This window comes from Camelus bactrianus, chromosome 35 (genome assembly GCF_048773025.1).
Source record: "Camelus bactrianus isolate YW-2024 breed Bactrian camel chromosome 35, ASM4877302v1, whole genome shotgun sequence".
In the NCBI taxonomy this organism is placed as follows: Eukaryota; Metazoa; Chordata; class Mammalia; order Artiodactyla; family Camelidae; genus Camelus; species Camelus bactrianus.
The window spans coordinates 25,633,636-25,649,346 of record NC_133573.1 but is presented as its reverse complement, the minus strand read 5'-3'; the positions used below and the strand labels follow the sequence as shown (position 1 = coordinate 25,649,346).

General features: G+C 44.4%; 1 protein-coding gene across 6 annotated transcripts in view; it reads right to left on the bottom strand.

Annotated features, from left to right (window-relative positions):
* The window catches only part of CELF2 (CUGBP Elav-like family member 2), a 471,642-nt gene that overhangs the window by 281,733 nt on the left and 174,198 nt on the right, over positions 1-15,711 (bottom strand). Inside the window, exon 1 of one of the 6 annotated variants that reach the window (XM_074358057.1) lies at positions 13,373-13,516. The exons of 2 other annotated variants lie outside the window; for them this stretch is intronic. In XM_074358057.1, the coding sequence (XP_074214158.1) occupies positions 13,373-13,425 (53 nt within the window). In that variant the 5' untranslated portion in view covers positions 13,426-13,516. Of the gene's footprint in view, positions 1-953; positions 1,207-13,372; positions 13,517-15,711 lie in introns of those variants that run through there. 3 more of the 6 variants (XM_074358055.1, XM_074358054.1, XM_074358056.1) reach the window with 3 other exon arrangements.

The following is a 15,711-nucleotide window of genomic DNA, read 5'->3' as shown; positions in this document are numbered from 1 at the left end:
TTTTTCACTAGATTAATTGTAGCCTAGGTTCACTATCACATTTCTTGCCTGAAAAGAGACAACTGTATATATTCCAAGTCTAAAATGGACGCAGACCTTTCAGACCCACTCCTGGCAACCCTTTTAGGTTTTCTTTTCATAACACGCCTGAAATACAAGCAGATCCTATTGCCTTGAAAGCGCCCGAGCTGATAAGAGAAACTTTCCTATCAGGACTAATGAGCCCGATAAAAATTAGACATACTTTCCTTTCCTCAGGAATCCCAGCTCTTTACGTCTCCCAATAAACTCTCTGCTCCAGTTTGACGACGTGTAAAAACCACCAGAATCACATTAATTATTAAATTATAGGCTGTAAATCAGACAAACCACCGTGATTACGTAAAAAGTACCGCTAATTTCTGCAACAGAGAACACCTGGCTATTTTAATGCTTGATAATTATCCCCCCTTTTTTCTTTCTCTCCTCTCTTTTCACTCCCCCACCATAGAAACAAGGATCTTTGCAAAGGTAAGTCAGAGGAGCAGGTAATTTGGTAAAAAGGCATTTTTAAATGGGCCACGAGAGCTCCAGCAGCCCCGAATTTCAAATGACACGAGCGTGCACGCGCGCACCCCACCCTGGGACGCCGCGCCCCGCTCCCCGGTCCCGGCCGCCCGGACCCCCACGCCCAGACCCCGCGTCCGGCTGCCCGGCCCCGCGCTCCGGCCTCCGCCCCAACCCCGACCCCCGCGCCCAGCTCTCCGGTCCGCGCACCGCCCGGCGCCGCTCACCCACTCTCCCACCTCCCCGCGCCGGGCGCCGGCTCCGAACCCCATGGCGGCGGCCGGGCCGGAGCCGCCCCCCGCGCGCCCGGGGCGCAGGAGCGCCGCCGCTCAGCTCTCGCCCTCCTCGGGGATCCCGGGGGGGCGACCCGGCCGCGCGGCCCCACGGCCCCCCGGAGCTGCACTAACATTCTGTCGGGAACTAGCAGGCGGCCCTCGACCATCATGTCCGGGAGGAAATCCAGCTTGAAGGCAGAAGTCATGTTCACGGCGCGCGCTCTGCGCTCGGGCGGCGGGGGGCGGCGGTGCGCGCGTCCGAGCGGCGGCGGGCGGCGCAGACGGGCAGGGACAGGTGCGCGCGGCCTCCGCGCGGCGGCCGCCCGAGCCGGCACTTGTCACATTCTCTCCCCGCCCGCTCTCCGCCAATCCCCTCCGAAATCCAGCGCCAGGGCGACGGGCGGCGGAGCGCCAGGTGCGGCGAGCGGAGGCGGAGCTCCGCGCCCGCCGCGCCGCCGCTTTTAACCCCTGCGGGCCTGCCGGCCCGGCCCTGCCCGCCCGGCCCCGGGAGGGAGGGGCGGAGGGACCTCCCGCGGCCGCAGCTGCCGAGCCGAGCTCACCACCTTGACCGGCCGGCCGGCCGGCCTGGGGTCCCCGGCATCCACCAACGCACACTCCTTCCCCGCGCTGGCTCTGCCCGGTTCCGCTCACTTCCCGCTTTCCAGGCGCCTGGCACGAGGCCCCGAGCACCGCTTGGAGGGTTTAGGGCCGCCGTGTTGCCAGAGCCCGGTGCGTTCCACCATCAAACCCAAACTCCCCGACCGAAGCCAGGAGAGATGAACCATCACCGGGGGTTTGTTTAAATTCTCCTCCGTGTGATGGGCTCCCCCGTGTACGAACTCCCAATGATCACTGAAATAGCGTTCGTGGCTGAATCAAAGTAAATATCGGATAAATGGCCCGAGTGACATCTGGGAACTTTCCAGTGCTTTAGAGAGAAAGATGAATCAACCTCCGCACGATTATATTTCCTTTTGTATCATCTTGAAAACATTAAGAAGTGTACGGGACGGAAAGCAAGAAAGTAATAAATCACGTTTTCCCTTAAAACACGAAATCACAAATGGGTCATTTCCAAACATTTAGCACAATGATTAAAAACCAACGGAGTAGCTTCATGAAAGAGTGTTAGGTTTATAACGGCCATGAAGCTTAAATACTCATTTGAGATTTGTGACTGATTACGGAATTAAGAAATAGAACACAACTCTCACAAACACAAGAAGGGTGTTTAATCTTACCAAGTGATTTGTAAACATTATATGGTGGAGTTCTAATTTGGCGTTCTGTTGTTTGGTTATTCAGATGAACCCGAAATTTTCACAATGTCACAGTATGTAAAACTTCTTTGTGGCATATTTCACATTCTAAAGCAACCTCATAAATTGCATACCAGACGTCATCGTTTGCCTCTTCTGGTGATCACCATTTTTAATTTTCCTTTGCGATGACATATCACTACCTTGGGGTGTAGTCCCGGGAGCGGGAGGGTTAAACAACTAAGTCACGTGGAGTTAATTATATCACGTGGAGTTAAATGTAGCCAACACGATAATGTGGAGAAAAGATGGCTTTTATCTTTTCTCACCGATTTTTGTGTTATAACGAGAACTGATCATCTTTTGAGATGATGAAGGAAACTGGATATTTACATATCAATTTTAAATCCAGGCTCGAGGCATTGAGCAATTTGTAGGTAGAGGCCTAGAGTATTCAATTAAGCCCATACATACTTAATTGACTTGATTTCTTTCTTCAGCTGAACAATATTATCTAGCTTTTGACCAAGATAATTCTAACTCCAAGGCAGACATAGGGCTAGGACTAACCTTCATTTAAAAATACTGCCTTTCTGAGGAACCAGGTCTAGGTACATGAAGAATTGAAAAACAGACGCAGTAAAAATAAATTTTTATACCCTCAAAAGCCCCCAGCTCTTCCTGATAATACTTTGCCACATTTCTTCCCTCCTTGAGCTGCTGTAGGCTGCCTTTGAAATTAGAAGAATTTTACCCATCTTTCAATAAGCTTAATAAAGGAATTAGCCAGAGCAACGAGACAAATCTTGACAGTTCCTGATTTTCCATATATTATTTATATAACTCCCAAGTGGATCTAAGGAGCTGACTAGATAATGAAATTATTTTAAGAAGGAACCAACAGAGACCCGGCTTCCAGAACAGAAGCAAAACACGACCGCCCGAATCAAACAGAAAAATATTTTCAAATCCGCTCTGGAATGAAGCTCCGAGTACATCTACCTCCTAAAAGGTAGAAAAAGCTTCGTTAACACGGACACTTCTGAAATATTTATTTTCTCTTTAATTGCATGTGAATTAGTTGGGAGAAGCCGTTGGGAAGGCCTCTTACTGACTTAAGCCTTCTCAGCAGTTTGTTAAATTCTAGCCTCAAATCCCTTGAGGCAATAGTGGATTCAAAGCAGCTTTTAATCATACTATAAGGAGGGAGAGTAGTATGTAAGTAGGTCATAGAGAAAGAATTACGAGTGAATAGGTTATTGCCTTATTTAACAACACCAGTGTACCAGAGTTTTCAAAGAACATTTGCTCCTGCCGTTTAAAGTTAGAAGGGAAACTGGGGTCAGATTATAAAAGAAAACGTGCTCTCACATGAAATACAGTGAGGACGGGAACCAAGGAAATCTTCTGGGTGTAGCTGAGTTGAAACAGTTTGACTGCCAAAGACATAAATAATAGAGTGACTGCATAGGCACTTGGTGTAGATGCCAGACAGAAAACACACACACACACACACACAAACACACACCATTGGGTGTTGTTTCCGTGATCACAGCACCTACACGAGAGTCGCTGCAAAAAACACAAATTTCAAAAGCTTGTGAGCTTAAAAATGAAAACAAAACAAGACCACGCAACTAAACCCCACCTGATGAATAGCTTACATTTCTCCTTTTACAGCTTTGGCAGGAAAAAAAAAAAATCTCTAAAACAACTCAACAGGGCCCCCTTTTAAATTTTCATGCAGTCAGGAGCCATCAGGTACCCTGTTTTTGGCAGCTGGAGTTATTTCGCACACAGCTCCACTGGGCCACGCTGATCACGCGGGTTCAAGGAGGCGATTTTATAGCCAAGGATCTGATTGACAGCAGGGGGAGGGGATGAGGCCTTCTCGTGGCTGTGACCTGAAGGTTGACACCTCTGGGTGCTGACATCCCTGGGGACCCACCAGGCTGCTGGAAACCACTCTGTCTCCTCACCATTTTGGCTTCACTGCAGAAAACCTGAAGCTCTGCCTGAAGCCCATCCCCCTCCCTCCCCTAATTGTCTATCTTTTTTTTTTAATCAACTTGCTATTCATTTCCCCAACAAAAGGCAATTCAAGAATTGGAAGCACTTCAAGGGAAAGTTTCTGAATGACCTCATTTTATATGAGGCCTTCCAAGGCAATCGGGTGCACGGTGCTGGTTCAGCGACCCGCTCCCCCCTCATTCCTCATCTCAAACTGAGTTTTCTCCAGTGGTCATTGTTCTGGCACTGAATTATCAGTGGCATTAAAAACCAAAACCAAAACCAAAAAACACCTCTCAATAGAAACAGAGTGCTAAGAAACGCATTTGGACATCGAGTAGACACCGCTCGTATTGCAAGAATCCTGTTCTGGTGGGTCACCCTCCTCCAAAAATGAAGCACGATGCAGTCCCTTGACTAAGAGATCTTTCAACATTTTTGCACAAAGTTTACACCGTAACATCAGACTGGTGCCTGATATACAGTGATTGATGTTTTTAACCAAACAGTTGATTTTCTCCTCCTGAAGACAACCCTGTATACTTTACGACAAATTTCCATTTTTTAATGATTCCTCTGCACAACGTCACAGGTCACAATCTCTTTAAAGGCAGCAGACTGTCGTCCCTGCGACTACAGATGTACCAAGAATGGTTCCATCTACTCAAACAGCCACCTGCACAAAGGGGGCTTTCTTTCTTCACTTCTGGCTCTTTATGACAAATGAAAATCCCAAACGTGTTTGCCCCTCACATTTGCAAATTCAAATTGTATTAACATAGCTTTTTCAGTTAAAAAAAAAAATAAAGCCCAATGTGCTGAGAGCCGTTTGGAGCAAGAAAGACAGTCCCTCGAAGGGGGTTTCCCATCATTTCCAGCCAATAAATTTGAAATCCACATGAATTTTAAGTACCTGGGAGAGGATCTGACTTTGCAGCCAAGTATTGGTTCTTGGCTTACCCCAGCTCCATTAGCAACTTGCAAAAATAAACAACAGTGGTTTTTTTCTAATGTGCTTAAAAAAAAACCCAAACAGATCCTTAACGGATACATTATAAATATAATTTTTCTTAGCTCCATCAAGGTGCCCCTGAAAAAATACATCACCAATCGTAACTCAAAGTTGATCTTATCTGCCCCACCCTTTTTGAAAGCTTCTGGAATGGTGACTTTATCCCATCCCTAAAACAACTTCAGTAAAATCGCATGCCAATAAAGATAAAACCATTATGAAACTCTTATTTTACATTTTTACAGGAATTTTAAGCCGTTGCTCTCCCTCCAAAACAGCTGCTACTGGCTTTTTTGCAATCTTGTGGGGTTTTTTTTGTTTTTTTTTTTCCTGAATCTGTTTTCAGTAGAGCGAAAATACATAATGGTGAATTTCTTGTCCTTCTGAAGAGCCCCTCCAGCTGAAGATGGGTTCTTTGTCTACGTACCTTCGTGCTCGGAAATGAGATGCCCCTCTAAAGTTTCCAGAAGCTTCCATTCCCAGGGGAGGAAAGGGTAATACTGTGGATCTGTCGGACCCAGGGCCCAGCCAGCTCAGCACGCCCCTGTCGGACCTGCCTCCCCTCTTTCCTCCTTCCTCCATGACACCCCAGCTGCCTTATTTCCCTCCCCCCTCTGCCTTCTCTTTCTTTCTCCCTCTTTTTCTTTGGCAGGGAAGTCAGACGATGCCGGAAGCTTCCCTCCACAGCTGTGTGTCTGGGGAGGCAGGTGACCACAAAAGCGAAGGCTGGGTGGCTCATCTGTCAGAGCGATCAAGTTGGCCGGGCCTTGACCAAGGCCGATTTCTGAACTCGGAACAGCTGTCTCTGGAGTGATGCCTTTCCAGACACGACCAGGGGGCCCAGGGGGGAAGACGTAAGACCGTGTCCCATGAAGTGAGTAAATAGGCTATGAAAACTGGCAAGGAGAAGACTGGAGAGAGGGCAGGGAGGAGAAAAAGGCGGGCCTGGTGATGCGTCCATGAAGGCAGGCCTTCAGAAAAAAAAAAACAAACCTAAAAACCTCTGAAAGAATGCCCCACTGGCCTCTTGAAGATGCTGAGATTTTTTTCAAACTAGATCAGGTACCCTTATCTGGTGCCAGCCTGGCGGCAGGAACAAAATTGATACCTATCAGAATGGGGCTTTGAGTTCCCTGGCAATGTGCCCTGGAACGCCCCCACCCCCACAAAACGTGCTCCCACTTGGCCACAAGTTCCAGGCTCACGGTCACGCGCTGTACATTTCAAAAGGAGAAACGACTGCTTGACAAAACACAACAGCTGAGCCGCAGCAGCTGGTGGCTGCAGCAGTGGGCACAGCGTTAGGTCCAGAGAGAAGGTAGCAATGGGGGGCGGGGGTGGAGGAAAAAGGAAGGAATGTTTTAAGCCTTTAGTGGGGGAGGTTTTCTGAGGCTGATCTTGGCGAGACCCAAAATCGGCACTTGAGAGGGAATCTCTGGAGGCAGAAGAGCCCCACTGGCCTGAATGTCTCTCCTTTTTTCTGAACAAACACATCTTGAAAAAGAGGAAGGATTAGGAGCCCAAACTGTTGGATTTCTGTAAAACAAAACACACGAATGTGCTTTACCCACAATGACGGTGGATCCCCTTCAAAGAGCTCTTCAAGCCAAGGATCAGAAGTCATCTGACACGATGCACGTCAGACTCTCTCCGGCAGATGCTACTTGCCGGGGGAGTGGAAAAGATGATAAGACTGAAGAACCAAACCTGTTGGATTCTGCATTTGATTCTATCAAAGGGTGGACTAACCCTGTGAACATGTCACTTAATTCTGACTCATCAGCTAGACCTTTGTCATGTGTACGGCCATCATTTCCTCCTAGAGATGAATGGCTGAAAAATCAAAATCTACCATGATCCTGAGATAAGAAGTACAATGTTCTAACCCAATTATTACTACAGCATTTATATAACCAAGCTATTAAAGTGACATGTAGGCTGAAAATACATTAAGGTTTTGAGCACAGGAAACTTATTTTCTCCCTATAATATGGTTCAGCTCTCTAGCTATTTTTAGCTTCTGATAGAGGTTTTTGAAAATCCCAAATGACCTTTTTCTTTAAATTTCCTTTTGATGATAATTCCCATGAAGTTCATCAGGGGGAAACATTTTTCTTTTTCTTTTTTCCTTTCTCTTGAAACAGCTACCCAAAATCTTCATGCAAAAGTGTGGTACTATCTACCCAAGCTAAGTGGAAATGCGTTATCTTGTCTTATCTCTGCTGCTGAGCGCAAACCCTCATGTTACCCAAAGGCTTTGTCGCTCTGTACTCTCTGGTGGAGGCTAATAGCTTCATTTGCACTATTTGATAGGAATATGGCAAACTGAGAGGAGAGATGTGAATGACTCTGGGGCCTGAGGAAGAAAGGCGGTTCATTAAGGCTTTTGTTCTGCTTTGTTTTAATAGCAAAGACAAATTCAGGGCGGTCCAAGGACAGCTTCCCTTTCTTGCTCCCTCATCCAGCCTTCGAGGCCAAATCCAGCTCGCCCCCCTGTGCATCACACACACCGCTTGACATCCTCTTGCCCACCGCTCCCTCCGCTTCGTGCCTGATGCGGGCTTCCGGGCGGCTCGGACTGTGCCTTCTACAACATACGTCTTGCTTGACTGGTTGCTAGTATGACAAGTTTTGGCCCCTTATGCAGATGAAAAGTCACACTGCATTTCATGATGCTTTTAATTTCCCTATTATTCCTTCCGACACTCCCATCATATAGATTAAAGCCCAAGAAAAGTGAGGTACATTTATTCAGAGACCTCATGAACCATCGGGGGAACAGAGTGACAACGTACAGAGGAGCTGCTAGAACTCTGAAGCAAAAACAACGGTGATTTTCCCTTTCTTACGAATTCAGTGGCAAAACCAGAGGCACGTACAAATCAAAGTGCACCGTGGCAATGCAGCACCAGAGGAAAAAAGGACTTTCAAGTGTCAAATATCCAACAGTTGGATTTTCAAGTTGGCCAGGGAAGGAGCCTGCCTGAATCCTGACTTAGCACCCCTTCCACCAGGAGATGTGTGTCTATGGGCCTTTGACTTTACTGCTCTCAGTCTCAGTTTTTTCATCTTTGAAATGGGAATAACATAGCAACCACTAACTCTTGGATATCTGTGAGGATTAAATTTTACAAAATGAAAGAGACCACCTGGTGTAGTCCCAGGTACAAAGCAGACTATCAATAAATGTTGGATTTATTCCTTACCTCCGATCATAACACTCCCACCCCCCACCCCTCAATCTTTGTTTAAACCTGGAACTGGCAGATGGGAAGAAAAAGGGAAAATCAGTCCTAATCCTATCATTCTTGGAGCATTAGAGTTTTCACTAATACTCCTCAGGCCAGCAGCCTGACCCAGATGGGAGAGGAAGGGTACGGTTTACTGAGGGCAGGCACTGGGCACCCCTCGCCTGGGGATGAGGACTCCTTTCCTTTTTAACAAGTCAGTTTCCCAAAAGAAAGTCCAAATGAATCCTAACTGAAGCCCCCAGGAACTCATGCCACCCACGCTGACTCAGTGAGTTTTCATTTCCAGAGATGCTTCCTAGACCATCTCTGAATGAACAGGTAAGCCAGCTCACAGAACCCACAAGAGAGCTGAGTTTCCAAAAGCAAGGCATGATGAAGGGACGACGACGATGCGGAAGGACTCGCAGCCCCTGTACCCCTGAGACGGGCAGCTTTCCTGGAGGGCTGATGAGCATCTGATCTGCTTCCGCATAAGGCACCGCAGTGCCCCTTCCAGTCAGTTCCTGAGCCAGCTGGAAGCCAGAAATGCCATCCGGAAGTTTCAGCACACAGTTGTTACCGATGGTAGCTGCAACCTTTCTTAAGACAGGGATGAAAAAAGCCACAGATATTGAAGGTGCGTCTGTGTTACAACTTCAAACCTCTAGCTCTTCCTGTCCCTGACAGTGAAGTTTGTGGAACTGAGTGATTAGACAGGAAAATGCTAGTTTTTGTTTTTCTCCGAGGGCATGCTGGCAAGCCCTGCTTCATAAACTGCAGTGATTCATCACAACCCTAGGCAGCCAATCACGGGTGGGTCAACATGGAAGGGGATGAGGTAGCAGCTCGAGCTGCCCTGGTAATGCATGTCACTTTGGGCTGCTGTCACCCTCTCCCCACAGATGCCATTCCCCATTAACTGTGATGGTCTTGGCATACAAGAAATCGTGCTGGGATCTGTCACAGAAGAAAGCTATTGAACCGATAAACATACCTGCACATAAGGACCCCTAATGACACCCTGTGAAGCAGGAGGCTGTGTCTGGGAACCAAGGAGACCTCATCCCAAATCAGGGTTAACCAGCGCATTTCTGAGTTGAGTGGAGGTTCAAACACACACGCACGCGCACACACACACACACACAAATGTCTAGCTTCCATCTCAGTCTTATCTCTAAGGACGGGTACCATGTGATCAGAAAGGTGTTTCAGCTCTAGGACACTTCATTTCCACTCTTAATGGGCTATGACATTAAAACCTCACATATGCTCTCCTTCCTCCAACACCCTCCTCCCCATGTCAGTTAAGTAAAATGCCATGATCTCAAGCTTCTCCAAACCACTGCCTCATCTTTCCTACAGAATAAAAGTCACTGTGAGTTCAGAAAAATTCCCTAAGTCAATAACAACCAGGAGAAAAGCAATTGATAGTTCTGATGAAAGGAGAACCCGTGCCCATGCCCTGCCCCTCAACAAATCCCCAGGAATTATCAAAATATAGAATGAAATTCAATGAAGGCTAACCAAGCTGATCTCAGACACTGTTGCAACTAAATGGACTGGACTTGTTACTGTCGGAAGAAATGCAGATAAATACTGTGAAATAGCAGGAGATGTGTCTGGCAAACTGTATCCTGTTCATGACTTTCACAGAAATCTCTGCACCAGACATGAAGCTGGGTATTTCTGATTTCCTCACTACCATGATGACACCAGATCGAGGCATGCTTTTCATCGACCGAATCTGACCCTTTAAAGACAGAGGCATCCTTCCCATGTAACACTCTTCCTTTTGCATTTTACCTTCTTTTCATCAACCTAGGTGTTTCCAGGGCTGTGAGCAATGAACTTCCCATCAGCCACATTTTCACCTAATTAACCGCCCTGATTACAATAATTAGTATTGATTCACTCTTGGAATGAGTTCCTAGGTATTCCAGCACAATCTGCACTTGCTCTAAAGTTCTAGAAATGAATATTAATCAAGTGCCTTTCTTTGTTTTTCAGCCCCAAAGGGGTATTTCACAATTGTATACACTCGTGTTTTTTTTTTTTTTTTTAAAGAAAAACTGTGAGGTTTCATTTTCACCAGTAAAGGAATGTCAATACGTTCAGGTTACAGATCTCAGCCTGTGGTCTGCTGAATGTATCTATGTATTCCTGAGTCTTCTCGAGGCTTGTGCGTGAAGGCACTTGAGGTGCAACCATGACTCTAGAAAGAAGCCTTTTTCCCAGTTTGACTCTTTGGCTATTTCTTTTCTGCAAGTCTGGGCTTAGAATTAAAATTTACTTTGACATCTGTTTAGGTCACTCTGGAAGGGGATCATCACACCTGGAGGCTGATGGCAAGTTACAGATTACACATCTTGTTACTGTGGTGGAAATAGATGTAGACAAGTTTGCTAACTTCCAGCAATCTCCCACCTTCCCCATCAGGGGAAAGGAAAAGATCGGTGAGCACTGGACACTGGCATGAGGGTCTCCAAATTCTGAAAGCTGGTGATGGATCAAAGCACAAGGGGGAAGGGATTTCCCTTGTTCTTGGAGCTAATATGACCACCCAGGAATTAAAAGGAATAGATCACAGGTAAATTACTACAATTTAGTCAAAAATTCAACATGGAGGTTTCCAAGATATTTCTTTATTTCAGCATGCTACTGACAAGCAGCTGGGGAGGACAGGACCCTACTTTTTTTCCCCAAACCACAAAAAACTGCTTTGTGACCTTTGTTTTGGAATAAAAGTTTTCCCTGAAAGCAGCATCCAGGTGTGCAGGGAACAGTGGGCCAGCTTCAGATATAAAGCTCCACCAATTACCTTTTATGAGCTCATCCTAAAAGCAATTATTGGCATACCCAATGGAATGAACAGTTCAGATCCCTTTGGAAGTAAGAGAACATAATCATAAAATCCACTCTACTCACAATGGATAACTTTAAAAATATTATTATCCTACAAATACATTGTGGGTCCAGCCAGGCTCTGAAACACCTGTCAATAGGAAATCTCTGTTTGAGAAGGCAATTTATTGAGCCTGTAACACTAATTTTCATAATTCTGAATTAAATATTTTATGACATTTCAACCTAAGTTAAAAAAAAAACCTGAAATGCATGTCCAAACTCTTAAAAAATAGTTAAGGTTTCTTAACTGGGTTTTCACAAGGAATACACCTCGTTCCTGTTTACCAGGAACATTACTAATTTGAACCACAATATAATCCAAGAGGAAATATTTGTTAAGTTAAAATATATTTAAAAAATTTGCCCTGTAAAGTGATTTCCCTTCTGTTTTTAAAAATTAGGTCCTTAATCTTCCTCTGTACATTCACTGGTATTTTTCAATAGACTGCTCTGGCACAGACAGGTAATTATAGCAAAACATCAACATGTTAGGAAAGAGATATTCTTTATGGAAATGAACCTTCATGACATGGTTTTTCACATAGGTCAATTACCATTTAATACTTTAGGATCAGTTCTTTTATAGCTAATAAGAGAATAAAAATGTTTTTAATATTGGAGAAGTTTGAAACAGATTTTTCCATTTTCTCTTTCTGAAGTCTCACTGTTTTCACCTTAGAAACCAACGCTTATGTTATAAAATGAAAGATTTCTGAAGATGTGAGAAGTGTTTGCCCTGCATAGAAATGCCTTTTCTGAGCACATATATCAAAAATCAATATACTCTGTAGAGATCTTTACCTTAACAATTTAACAGGCTATCTAATAATAGTTTGTGGCCAAAATTATAAGGGCAAAACTTCTCACCTGTCCTTTAATTTTTGAATTATTTATCTACCTGGATGCCAAAAAAGGAAGTAGAGACTAGAAATTATAATTTACTTAAACATTAGAAATATTCCTCTTAACTTCTCTTTCATGCTATCTTCTGTAAGTCCACCAAACAGGCAAATTTAAAATCCCCAAGCATTAAATACTATAGAGGCATGTCTGATAACAAGGTATTTGGCAGAATGATAATGATATTACAAGCAGTCTCAATCAATGAGTTTCTTTCTGTAGTTAACAGAGAGGTAAGCAATAAATCTCTAACTTAATCCAACCAACATAGCTGCAAAATGCAAAAAGCTCTATGAACGGCAGATATTAAATTTTTTAAAAGCACAAAACCACAACCAAGCAATCCTAAAAGCTCTTCAATCTGTAGAGTCTATACAAACAAGATTAAAGCAGATAAAAAGGGTGTTGAGAAAGAAGAAGGAAAAAAAAAAAAAAAAAGCCCCAGACATGCATTAAGCTAGTTTGACAGCTCCATTGTTCAACGGGTCCCATTGTCAGACCCATAGATGTATTCAGTGCTACAACGTCTGCTAGCAAATAAACAAAAGACTACATTTTTCAAAGCAGGATGCCAATTCTATCATCATTCTTTCTCTGCTTCCCAAAAGGTGGCTCCTTCTTGGTAGGCTGTAGAACCCTAACACAGATTCAGGAAAGAAATATTTCCTTTCTATACAGAGGGACCCAGGACTCCATGCATGAACAGAGGTCTTTAAACAGGTACACATTTTGGCAAACAGGATAAAGTGATCCAAACCTGGTAACACAGAAGGACTATTTAGGTAGGCTAAGTCCAGATTAGAGCGGTATCTGGAACGCAAGTCTAATATGGAGTCTCCTTAGCTCCTTTCTCGCTGATTATTCCAGGCAGAGTGCATAATAATGAAAGAGGCTTAGACATTGCAAAGGAAAAGACAAACCAAGAGCCAGATTCGGAGCCTTTAAAATTATCCACTGGCCACGCACAAACAGCAATGAGCAAATACATGATATGCTTGCAAAAGGCAACTCCTGCAAATATAACTCGTCCACAGGAGTCCTTTTCCTTTCTCTTGCTTCGCTCTCTTTCTCTCAATCTCTTGGTCTTGATTTCATTTCTCTCTCTCTCTCTCTAGATTCCTTTTTTTTTTTTCCTTCTAAGATAAGGAAGCTACTTGATTCAGAGCACGATGATTGCCTCAGCCAGCTCTAGAAACTAGAAAGGCATACATTAAAACAAAGAACACGACAACATACCTTAAAAGCAGCTCCTCATTTCTCATAGTAACAGCGGATTTGGGACAGCGCATGCTTTCTGCACAGATACACTGATAGTCTCAACAAAAGCCAGTTCAGAAGTGCGCTCCAACATCGATACCACGGAAGCTGTTCACTAATGCGTGCTCCCCCTCTCCCCCACCTCTCCCTCTCTCTCTCCCTCTCTCTCTTTCTCCACTCTCTAATCTAGTCAAATTCTGAATGGTAGAGCAAAGGGGCTCCTGCAGATTCACTAAGTAGAAATAATCCTCTCTGACAAGTTATGTTGTCTAAGCATATTTTTACATTAATACACTGAGCTGCCTATAGGGGTCTTGCTTGCATTCACTCCAGCCTGGCTGGTGTGAGTTCTCCCAGTTACCATCTTCAGAAATTGGAAAGAAGAATAAGTAACTTGTTTACCTTTTTTTTTTTTTTCTCTTATGCATTTCCTAGCAAACCCAATTTCACACTTTCTCTTTGCCACCAACTGTCAGCAAGCATCGTGGATGACTCACAGAAGATGTGGCTGGGTCAGGGTGCTAACAAGGGTTTTTGCTTCTCTTTTCTGGGACACTGAACTCACAGTTGGGTTCATCTCTTCCTCCCCTCTTATTCTCAGGAAGAGTGACAAGGTCAAGACCCTCAGCCCCACCCTGGAATGCAGAGGACAGAGACTGGGGGACTCAGAAGGATTTTAACTCTGTGAGCACCAGAGTTCTTGTCGATCAGAGCATCGTCCACCTGAAGCAGGTCATCTCAAGGAGGCAGGCGATGCAAAGATTGTTTGGTCCTGTTAAAGTTCTGATAGACACTGGAGCATCCTCCTCAAAAGATCAGTTAGATTCAAATGTTTGTGGCAATAATAGTGGCATGGGCACAGCAGTGGTGTGCTCCGTTTCCATCCCATTTGAAGATGTGGACTACACCCCTGTATCTCCCTAGATCTCTGACCGCTCAACTTAGTTGGGGCCCACAGCTAGGGAAACGGAGATGTTCTGGAGGGTGAGGAAGGGCTTTTACGGCAACTGCATGGCAACCTCACTTCATTTATCACCTGGACTGATGACAACAAGCAATGGTGACTGAAAGAGTCCCCATCCCTCTTTCTAGGTGACAAGAAGACACGACAAATAACTTGATGAAGGTCCAATGATGAAACAAGAGTTCTATCCTTAAAACAATCACATTTTTTTCATTTCCTTCCTTCACAATAGCATCTGAAAGTTGTAGAATGAATATAGAAAAATGAATTACCTTGTCAGGGAAAGAGACTATGTCCCATCTAAGATGTTCTTCGAAAGTAAGGTAAACACTGTGTTAATGAGTTGGGAACCAGAGACCCTGCAGGGAGAGGGAGAGTTGAGCCATTTCCCTAGTGACTGGTGGGGAGCAGTGAGGCAGATGTCACTTCACCTCCCTGGAGCTCTCATTTAACTGCGGGGGCAATGGATGCTAATTTGTCTTAGAGCACCTGAAGAGCTTGTAATGAAACTGAGTGTGTTCAGTCAATGCAAATATGAATTAAAAAGCGAAATGAGTGGGCTGGCTATGGTTTTGTCCATCAAAGTAAAAATAGACTCTTACAACACAAAGCCCTTTTTTCATACTTCCATCCCATTTCTAATGGGGCTAAACTACAAGACAAATACTAACACACAACACTAATGCATTCACTCATCCATAAACATATTCTTAGCACCGGCAGCCTGGGCTGCAGTGTATGGGTCTCTTCTTCTAGTGAAGTGGATGATGGATCCCTGGTTGTAAGGACTGGAATGGAATCAAACCATTAAATCTTTTCTATTCCCACCATTTCCTTTTTGAGTCTAGGGACCAAAATAATAAGAAAGCTAACAAGGTAAGAGTTGAGTACTTGTCCAAACTCCAGTAGGATGATAGACTGGGGGGGGTCCTACATCCACCAGTTGTGTGTGCTGAACTTGAGGATAAGAAGAGGAGTAAATAAAAGGCAGGCGTGTCCTGTCTACCACTTACATACTGTATAGGAATTCTCTGACTCCAAATCCACATTGGTTTAATCTCCGTCTTCTTAATTCACACAGTAGAGTGACCTTCTGTTAGCTGATACACAATAAAATTTCCTTTTTTTTTTTAAATTGAAGTATAGTCAGTTTACGATGCATCAATTATTTCTTGGGTACAGCAGGATGTTTCAGTTATACATATATATATATATACATATATTCCTTTTCATATTTTCATTATAGGTTATTATAAGATATTGAATATAGTTCCCTGTGCTATACAAAAGAAACTTGTTGTTTATCTACTGTATATATACTAGTCAATATTTGGAAATGTCAAACTCCCAATCT